Genomic DNA, 10,261 nt, shown 5'->3' with positions numbered 1-10,261 from the left:
GTCCCCGAAACCTGTGTCCAGTGTCAGATGACACCCCTGGGTGTGGGGCCACACCACTGGGCTCCCAGAGGCTCTGACTCCCGGGGAGGACTGGACTCAGGGTGAGGCCGGCCTCTGCGCCCTGCTCCAGGCTGGTTCTGCCCCCAGCACAGGTGGCCCGTGGTCAGCCGGGCTCCCTCACCAGGTCCCTCACCTGGGGACAACCCAGCAGGGCGCAGAAGCAGGGGCGAGACCGCAGGGGACAGAAAGCCTCACAGTTGCTGTGTCATAAATACATAGTTGTCTTTTCCAGTGAAAAAGTGCTCGTTAGAAAAAGGAGTAGCTGGCCTCCGGGAGGGTGGCGGAGGGCCTCGGGCTGGACTAGCCCCGTCGCCTCCCCAGGCAGCCAAGGAGATAGGCCTGCAGCCCAGGCCCCCAGTGGCACTCAGCTCCTCCCCCCCGGGGTCCTGGTGTCACTTGTAGGCAGTCATCCTAGCAGGCGTAGCCGGGGACAACTGCAGAGCAGCCACACAGATGCGAGGTTCAGTCCATGGCTGCGCCTGCTGCTGCCCACCTGGTCCTTGGCCCAGCGGCCAGTGATGCAGGTCCAGGCTCACGGCCAGGCCCAGGGCACTGCACGTGGGACTTGGGGACTCCGGCCCCAGGGTGGCCCCACCAGGGGCACGGCGGGTGCCCTCACTTTGGTAGGCCATTCTTCATGCCCAGCTGTTCCTTGAGGGACCACAGCTGGGCCAGGCTGATGTTGCTGCCCCCACAAACGATGACCACCAGGTTGGGCAGCGGGGCGCGCAGCTTCCCCTCCCCCTGCAGTTTCTTGACCACGTGGCTGTAGACGGCGGCCAAGGCCGCCCCACAGGCCGGTTCCACCAGGATCTTCTCGTCATCTGCCAGGGACAGCGAGGGATGGTGGGCCCAGGGGAGCGGCAGGCCGCTGAGGGGACTTGGGGGCAGCGAGCCAGTCGGCTCTGAGCCCCGGAAGGTTCTGGGCCGCGCCTCCACTGTCACCCTCAACAGGAGCCTGGGTTTTGCCCTAGGTTGACATTGACTAGTGATCACCATCGCCAAAGCCCCGGTTAAAGGGTCTGAGGCATGGTCTGGGCGAGGGTGTCACAAGTGGTCACCTTCCACGAGTGGGGCATTCTAGGTGAGGATGGGAGGCAGGAATGCAGGGGACTGGGGTGAACGGGACCCCATGGCGCGCCGAGGACAGTGGCACATACCCACAAACTTCTCGATGGCTGCCACAGCCTCCTGGTCCGAGACCACTTCAGAGAAGATGGGGTGCTCCCAAAACAGCTTCAGGGCCTGCGCGCTCACCGTGTTCACACCCAGAGCCTTGGCAACGCTGGCCGGAGCCGGGGTCAGCAGACAGGAGGGAGGCAGGGACGGGCGGGGGAGACAGGGTGGCTGTGAGCGGAGCCACAGCAGGTGGCAGGGACCCCAGACGGCGGGGTCTGCTGCCTACAGATGATTTGGATCGGGGTCAGTAGTGTACATCTGTGTTGGACACTCGAGCAAAAGCACCCTGTCACCCCCACGGGACCCCCGCTCTGGTCCACCTGGTCAGTCCTCACTGATCCTCGCGCGCCCCTGCCGCCCCCTCCTGCCCTGTCCTTCAAGGCTCAGGATGAAGGATGCCTCCTCCAGGACGTCTTCCAGGGCTGCTCGGACCCTGACCTCAGGTGGCCCTGCCCACTGCAGCATCAGGCCAAGCACTTCCCCAGCGTCATGGAATTCTGCTGTTATTTGTTGGTTTGACTTAACAGACGGGAAGTTGAGGCAGAACCTGCCGCCACCTGCCCAAGGTCCACATGCCTAGGGACTGGCAGCGCTGGGGCTCTGAGCAGGGTCCATGTGACTCTGGGACCTTGCTGGAGGCTGTGTGGACACTCTCCCAGCCTCCCTGGGTGGCCACTGGTCCTATCCCCAGCTCATCTCCCGGGAGCATCTCGAGGGCGCCCCCGTGGCCCTAAGGCAGCCTGTGTTTACAGTAGGCGCTCAGCAGTGGCTTCTGCGCCAACCTGGCTGCGGCAGAGACCAGCCCGGCAGCCTCCAGGGAGGCCGGCTGGGAAACCCAAAGGTCCCTCCGGGGCTCAGGCTCCACCGTGGGCGCTAAGCCTGCGCTGCCCTCTCTTCTAGCTGCCCCGTGGATGCCTGGCACAAGGACATCTCCCCGTCCTCTGCAGCCAGGCGCGGCCACCTGACCTACTTCTGGCCCGTGACAGGTCATCGGAAGCACATGTCCCCGACTTGCCATGGGGTGTGACCGGGGAAGTGACGCACTCGGTGGGAACCGTCCTTGAAATCTTGGTTTGGACCTCTCCCCAGAGCATGGATTTGAGGCGCCATCCTTTCTTGTGGTGCCGGGCAGTGGCACACAGCTCTGGTCAGCTGATGGCAAGGGGCCACCCACTCTACGGCACTGTGCTGCTAAGTGGGGTGTCAGGTTGGATGTATGCGACTCACTTTTGACTTGAAATATTTTCAACAAATGACGGTTTATCAGGATGTCACCCTGGAGCAGTTATAAATCAAGGAACAGCTGCACTTTGTGTCTTTAAAGGTGAGCGCCTAACCTTCTCTCCCTGCTTCCTTCTTCCTGCCTGATGGAGCGTGGACGTGATAGTTGGCATGCAAGCCACCATTTTGGACCATAAGGCCACATGCCAAAGACAGTAGAGCGAGATGCCCAAGGAACACTGGTCCATGACTTTCTGGAATGGCTTCTGGATTTGCCACCTCTAGACTTTCATAGAGAGAGAAATCAAGTTCCATGTTGTTTAAGCCACTCACTGTCTGTGACCCCGGGCGAGTGACCAAAGCCTCGGGCTCCTCGCTGTGCAGTGGGTGGCCCCAGGAGCCAGCTCCCGGCCACCCTGAGGGAGGCTCCCCCAAGGGGGCACCTTCGGGCCCTCACCTGGTGATCCTGGGCAGGGAGACCAGCTTGCCCGCGGTGGTGGCAGCATGGAAGCTGTGGGCACCGATGGTCTCCATGGCGATGATGGGCACGTCCCCCCAGCCCACCTCCTGCAGCCCCTGGACCACTCCACACAGCAGGCCCCCGCCGCCCACGGACAGCGCGATGGCGCCCGGCTTGGTGCCCAGGCTTTCCTTCAGCTCTCTGATGAGGGAGGTGTGGCCTTCCCTGGGGAGTGGCACCGGTGACAGGTCAGCGCTGGGCTTCCTGCAGGCACCCAGCAGGGCCCGAGGCACCCTGGCAGGCGGGTCAGCACGTGCCCTGGGGCTGGGCAGCTGGTCCCCTGCTCTAGGTGCCACCCTGATGCCAGCCGCCAGGCTCTGTGTCTACTTGGGGCCTTGCTCTGGCCACCAGTGCCAGCTACGAACGTGGCAATGGGCAGGGCTGAGAGGCCAGTGGCCAGGGCTGCGGGGCAGCTCCACACAGCTCCCGGGTCCCCGAGGGCCACCTGACTGGAGGACCCCTTTCCCTGGGCTTCCTCCCACTGTGCTCTCCCGTGGACAGGTCACGGGCGCAGCCACGAGAACCGGCATCTCGCGTGGTGACGAGCATCGCAGCCCAGTGGTACCCGGGAGAGGCCGCCCGTGTGCCAAGTGACCCCAAACTGCACTCACCAGATGAGGGGGTCATCGAAGGGGGGGACGTAGACCCAGCCGGGGTTGTTCTTGGCCAGTGCCTTGGCCATCGCGAAGGCCTCACCCAGCGTCTGCGAGGTTGGGGGTGGGGACAGTCAAGGTGATGGGCCTGGTCGGCCGCCTGTGCCCCAACAGCCTGAGGGTGGGCACTCACCTCGCCCACCACCTCCACCATGGCGCCTTCCCCCTTGAGCCGCTCCACAGTGAGAGCCGGTGTGGTGCTGGGCACGACGATGGTGGCCGGGATGCCCAGCTTCCTGGCGGCATACGCGGCCGCCATGCCTGCATTGCCCGCTGCCAGGAGGGGTGGGCTGGAGGTTAGTGCCCGAGGGCCAGGACTACTGGACCTCCACCTACAGCTTGGGCCTCCCCACACCCCACTGGCCTCCTCCTGGAATTCCAAACCCGGCTAGTGCAAAGGTTTGCCACCCATCATAGCTGGGATACCCAGGGCCCAGAGAGGCGAAGCACCTGGCCTCAGCACACACAGCAGAGGACTGGAGGGGGAGGCTGGTCACTTACCAGAGGAGCACACAAAATGCTCACAGCCTTGCTCAGCCCACTGTGGGGAGAAGAGGGGAAGGGTCAGGTCCACCTCTGGGTCTTTCTTTTTTATGTACTGGGGATTGAATCCAGGGGAGCTCTGCCCTGGATCTACCATCCCAGCCCTTTTAATTTTGAGCAAGGATCTCACTAAATTGCTGAGGCTGGCCTCAAACTTTCAATCCTCCTGCCTCAACCTCCCAAGTTTCAGGGATGACAGGTGTGCCCCAGCAGGCTTGGCCCGCCTCCTCGTTTTCGCCTGGGATCCTCCCTCCCCCTGGAATATCTCCTCTCCCTCCTCTTCCCCCTCCTCTCCCTCCTCCTTTCCCCTCTCTCCCTCCTCCTCCTCCTCCTCTTCTCCCTCCTCCTGCTCCCTTCCTCTCCCTTCTCCCCCTCTTCTCCCTCCTCCTCCTCCCCTCCCTCCTCCTCCCCTCCCTCCTCCTCCCCTCCCTCCTCCTCCCCTCCCTCCTCCTCCCCTCCTCTCCCTCCTTCTCCCCTTCTCTCCCTCCTCCTTCCCTTCTCTCCCTCCTCCTTCCCCTTCTCTCTCTCCTCCTCCTCCTCCTCCTCCTCCCCTCCTCTCCCTTCTGCTCCTCTCCCCTCCCCCCTCCCCCTCCTCCGGGGTTTGTTCTGCTCTAGTCTCTCTGCATCTTCCTTCCAGAGCCTGGCTCAGGGATGGCTCCATAGGGACCCCCGTGCACAGTCACCCGTTAGTTGGGGGACGTCCTAACATGGACGTGCAGTGCGTGTGGGGAGCCTCCCCATAGCCTGCATCTCCTCTTGGTCCACCCAGCCCTGGCCTGCCCTGTCCAGGAAGGGGGCTGCCACCTGCCCCGATGGCACCTGACCCATCCTGTACCGTCTTGCAGAGGTGCCCGATGCCCCGGATCTTGAAGGAGCCAGAGGGTTGGGCACTGTCCATCTTGAGATAGACGCTGGTGCCGGCCACTTTGGACAGGGCCATGCTGTCCCGGATGGGTGTCTTCACGTGCAGGGGCTCTCCAGACGCCATCGCTGGGACAGAGATCGGAAGCCCGGAGGGTCAGGAGAGTGGGCACCATGCTGGCTGTGGGCACCCTGAGGCCAGTGGCCCCGCCCCTCATTCCCCGGGAAGAAGGACAAAGTGGGCGGTATAGTACAGGCGAAAGTGCCCAGGTCCCCACAGGCACAGTCCAGCTGCCTCCCAGGCGGGACCTCAGGAAACTACCAAGAAACTGCTGGGCAGGGGGATTCTCGGGAGGCCGCTCAGCCCCCGCGCCTCTGTGCTGGCTGGGTCCTGCCACAAATACAGACATTTCTGTCGTGCTGGGGATGGAGCCAGGGCCTCGGCATGCGGGGCGACTGCCGGCCACCGAGCCCAGCCCAGCTCCACTGTTGTCCTTAGTCATCACTCTCCAATGGTCAGCACGAGCCGGGCACCATGATGTCATTTGGGGCTTTTCCCAATCCTGGGAGCTGGCCAGGCTCAGGTCAGGTTTTCCAAGACGGCCACCACAGTCCTTCCCACCTGGACACACCTCTCATGAAGCCACACCGTGACAGGCAGGCCAAGCTTCCTCCCGAGCCCTGGGCTCCTGTGACTTGGGGGCAGGGACACTATGTGATGTCCAAGCTGTGGCGTGTCAGCAAATGTTTAGCAATCAAGGGACTGAAAGCCCTGATGGTGACGCGGGCCACCTCTGTGATGTCCCTACTCTTGCCAGGGACAATTCCAAATGTCCAATGTGGAGCTGGGAAGGGAGGGACACAGCCACCTCTGGAGTCTGCAGGGTGGCTGCTGTCATCACTGTCCCAAGCCGAGGTCAGAACAGCTGGCTGGACCCCTGTGGGCTCCCTCCCTGGGGGTCCACCCAGGGCTGGGAGGTCCCAGCTGGTGGTGGTGTCCACTGTGAGACGTGGGGTAGGGGAGCTTTGCAGTGACTCTGGCTCAGCCGTCATCCCCCTGCGCCCTGAGAGACCCCAGGTACGCACCGCCCCCTTGAGCCCTGTTGAGCCCACAGCACCGCTGCCAGCTGCAGCCGTTTCTGGGTAGTTGGTGACACAGCGGCCACACCAGCATGTCCTAGGTCACAGCAGGGAGGCAGGGTAGGTCTGGGGCAGGCTTCCCGAGCTCAGGGTCTCCCCAGGACCCTGGTGTGGCTCAGGCCACCCCTCCTGTGCCGGCTCCGGGTGGTTACAGTGGAGATGGCCAAGAATCCAGCCCATGCACACCCCCGTGGCCTTTCCATCCGTCCCTCTCTCTTACTGAAAGCCACAGGGAGACTCATGCCCCCCAACCTGGGCTGGGGCAGAGGAGATCACAGGTGGCCGGCTCAGGGGCCTATCTGGGGTCCCCGCACCCCCAAGAAGCCTGGCACCGGGGGCGGCTAGCCCGTGCCCCAATTTCCCGTCCCTCGCCTGGGCGCTCCTGGCTCAGGAAGCCCCCTCCCCAAGACTGGCTCAGACATCCCCATGGGGGGTCCTGGCCATGGCACCAGCCTTAGTGCCCTCACATGTGGGAGCCCCAAGCTGTCTGGGCTGATGGGCCCCTGAGGCCTCCCCCCTTACATCTTCTGAATGCAATCAGAGAGCAGGGCCTGACCCCGACAGTGGACGCTGGTTCTGACCCACGGGCAGAGGAGGCCTGCACAGCTCACCATGCCCTGGCTGCCATGCAGGAGCCCACCCCAGGGACCCCGGGGGCATCTGGAGGACCCTGTCCTGCAGGTCACAATTCTTCCCACAGATGTGGAGCCAGGTGGGGGGCCTGGCACAGGAAAGCCACCCCTGCCTCTGTGCACCTGCCTTGGGTTGTCACTCCCACCCCCACCCTCGCCCTCTCACTCGGCCGTGGCAGGTGCTCAGTAAATGTCACCTGTTATTATTAAGTGCTCTCTCATTCCATCTGCAGCAAGCTCCTACTATCACCCCCAACTGACAGGTTGGAACACTGAGGCTCAGAGCGGGCCGTGCACCCAGCCGCTGACTCCACAGCACATCACTGGCCCTGTCACCCCTTGTCCACTGGCAAACCCTGGCTGGTCCTGGGGTATGACTGAGGATAGGGTCACTTACCAGGCATAGTAATGAGCTGGACGTCCGGACAGAGGGAGGCAGTGAGAGGGAGATGGTGTTGATGGTCTCAGGGACCCAGGGAGGCAGCTGGACTGGCCTGAATCCTCCCTGGCTCCTGCTTTATGCCTCGGGCAGCCAATGGGCTCGCAGGGCCGGCCCCGCCCCCGCCCCGCCCCCGTCAGAAGCTGGGGTTCCCGGAGGTGGGGAGCTGCTATGCTCCCGTCTACAGGGTCCTCCTGCCTTCCCCCCACCAGTGTCTTCACTTGCAAACAGGACAACACCTTTTCCCAGGGACCATTAAATAAATTTAAAGTCCCTGGTGTGTGCTTGGCCTACGGTAGGTGACAGAGAAACAATAGCCACAATAATAAGTGTCCAGCCACAGAGGAGGTGGGGACTGTTATTACCACCACCTCACAGCCAGGAGACGGGGGTTTCAGAGGTGGTCACTTGCCCCAGTCACAGAGCTCGGAAGAGGCAGGAGTTGGCAAGGGGACCCAGGCAGCCTGACCCCCAAACTTGCGATCCAAGCACAGGTCTTCATTGCTGTCCCCGGTCCTCCTTCAAGAGTCTTTTGGCACACAGGAGCAGGTGGCCAAGACTCAGGGGCCGGAGTTCCAGCCTGGCCTGTTGTGCACAGCTGTGTAGCCCTGGGCAAGCCGCTTTCGCCCCCTGCCACGATGGTGTGCTCACTTGTACAGTGGGTGACAATGGCACCTCCCTCTTGGTCTCAGAAGATGGGAGAAGGTATTACGTAAGGGGCCAGGAACTGAATGAGTGTACAGTAAGTTAGTCACCACCACCATCACCACCACCATCACCACCACCACAACCATCACTACCACTACCATCAACACAACCACCAACATCACTATCATCATCATTACCACCACCATCACCAACATCACTAACACCACCACCACCATCACCACCACTACCACCACCACCACCATCATCATCACCACCATCACCACCATCACCACCAACACTAATATCACTATCATCATCACCACCACCACTATCATCACTATCACCAACATCACCACTACCATCACCAACATCACAACCGTCACTACCACCACCATCAACACAACCACCAACATCACTATCATCACCATCATCATCACCACCATCACCACCACCATAACCAACATCACTAACACCACCACCACCATCACCACCACCACCACCACCACCACCATCATCATCACCACCATCACCATCATCATCACCACCATCACCACCATCACCACCACCATCATCATCACCACCATCAACACCAACACCAATATCACTATCATCATCACCACCACCACTATCATCACTATCACCACCACCACCACCACTACCGCTATAAACAACCATCACCACCACCACCACCACCATCACCACCACTACCATCACCATCAACCTCACCACCATCATTATTGCCACCACCACCACCACCATCACTACCAACACCACCATCACTATCATCATCACCACAACCATCACCATCATCACCACCACCACCATCACCATCATTACCAACACCACCACCACCTTCACCATCACCATCACCAACATCATAATCAACACCTCCACCATCACCACCACCATCAAGGAACTGGAGCATGTTGCATTTGAAAACTCCCTGCCCTAAACCAGTCCTTGGGTCTGTCCCTGGCTGTGAGCAGAGGTCCGTCTGTCCACAGGCGCGCGCAAACTCACACACACAGTCTGGCTGGTTCTTTCCCTGGGCCTCTCAACAAAGCTCTCTTGTCGGCCGGCCGGGAGTAGAATGTCGATGAGCCAGAGGGCGACCAGGGCACACTCAGCTCGAACGGCCATGCCCCTCTGTGGGACAGGCTGTCCCGTTTTTCTGGCCCTCCCTGATTTTGCACAACATTTCCAAGCCCCCTCCCTAGCAGGATGTCCACAGGGGTGTGGGCTGGGGACACGAGGTGGCAGAGCTGGAGTGCTGTGGGCACCCTGCAGACAGCCGCTCTCGTGTGTCTGATTGTATACAGCCGGCACCCACGCAGCCAGAGCTGGGCCGATCCCACACCATGAGTCTGCCATGTGGGGTCGCCCACCCCAGGGGAGCAGGGGGTGGGTGTCTTGGGCCCCACATGGAAGGCGAGGAGACCGGCTCAGAGGCTGGGACGCCTGCCAAAGGCCAGCAGGTGGCAAGTGGCAGCTTGGGAGTATGAATTCGGGGACTCTGAGTCCTTTGTGGACTCAAGGCCAGTGGGGGTAGGGGACAGAGGGCACATGGCCAGGCTGGTCACATTCGGAAGCCCCAGATTTAGGTTTAAAGGGCATCTCCATATGAGGTAATCCCGTGGCCCAGGTGACAGGACTGAAGGGAGACGTCCCCTTTGTCACCTTCCCTCCTTCATCTCCGTCTCACGGATGCTGGGAAGGGAGCTGGGGCTGCAGGCGGCAGGGACTAGGGGACAACTCTGTCCTGAGATCTGCGTGTCTGACCCACTTATTTCAACCAAGACGTGTCGTGTCATCGTTGGAACAGACGAATAAGAACCCAAGGGGACAGAGAGAAGGCGCCCGGCCCGTCCTGGCGCCTGGCCGGCCCTTCATGTCTGGAAAGAACAACTCGACTGGGAAAACAATTCACATGCCGGACAATTCACTCACGCACAGGGTCGTGACTTTAAAACCCGAAGAAACCCTGTGCCCGCAGCAGACGTTGCTCCTCCTCTCTCCCCTGCGCCCTGGTGACCGTTAATCCACCTGTCTCCAAGGTGCTGCCTGCTCTTGGATCATTCTCCTTCCCCTGTGCCTGGCTTCTGTCACTTAATAGTGTCTCCCAGGTTCCTCCATGTGGCAGCATGACGCCGTACCCTTTCCTTTTAGAACACATAATATTTCATCATAAGGACATCACCACATTTTATTTATCCGTGCAAACATTTTCCAAGTTCAAATCAACTTGCTGTGTGACCTGTGTAATATGCAAGCACTTCTCTGTGCCTCCATATCTATGATTAGATTTGTTATAAAGCTTTAATAACTTAATTGATGTAAAACTGTCAGGATAGTGCCTGGTGCAGAC

General features: G+C 60.9%; 1 protein-coding gene across 2 annotated transcripts; it reads right to left on the bottom strand.

The window, feature by feature from the left end:
* Positions 1 to 261: 261 nt before the first annotated feature.
* Sds (serine dehydratase) lies at positions 262 to 7,329 on the bottom strand. Of its 2 annotated transcripts, none has more exons than XM_046456531.2 (8): positions 7,207 to 7,329; positions 5,012 to 5,166; positions 4,135 to 4,174; positions 3,767 to 3,906; positions 3,592 to 3,683; positions 2,918 to 3,145; positions 1,221 to 1,345; positions 262 to 884 (listed from the first exon to the last, which is right to left on the bottom strand). In XM_046456531.2, the coding sequence occupies exons 1-8, from the start codon at positions 7,211 to 7,213 to the stop codon at positions 676 to 678; spliced, it is 996 nt and encodes a 331-aa protein (XP_046312487.1). In that variant the 5' UTR covers positions 7,214 to 7,329; the 3' UTR covers positions 262 to 675. The 2 variants fall into 2 exon arrangements, with proteins under 2 accessions (XP_046312487.1, XP_046312488.1); XM_046456532.2 differs by having other exon boundaries at positions 5,012 to 5,250; positions 7,207 to 7,292.
* Positions 7,330 to 10,261: the final 2,932 nt, after the last annotated feature.

This window comes from Marmota monax, unplaced genomic scaffold, assembly GCF_021218885.2.
Source record: "Marmota monax isolate L192 unplaced genomic scaffold, Marmota_monax_Labrador192_F-V1.1 WCK01_AAM20220418_F8-fsc00185, whole genome shotgun sequence".
NCBI classification, from domain to species: Eukaryota; Metazoa; Chordata; class Mammalia; order Rodentia; family Sciuridae; genus Marmota; species Marmota monax.
Note: the sequence above shows the minus strand (reverse complement) of the source record. Positions and strands in the feature narration are given on the sequence as shown.

Bases quoted from the DNA above. Each gene is read 5' to 3' on its own strand.
- Sds (XM_046456531.2), bottom strand. The intron at 4,175-5,011 runs GTACAGGATGGG...TTCTCCCCACAG, and splicing joins TCGGGCACCTCTGCAAGACG to TGGGCTGAGCAAGGCTGTGA. The intron at 885-1,220 runs GTATGTGCCACT...TGTCCCTGGCAG, and splicing joins AGCCATCGAGAAGTTTGTGG to ATGACGAGAAGATCCTGGTG.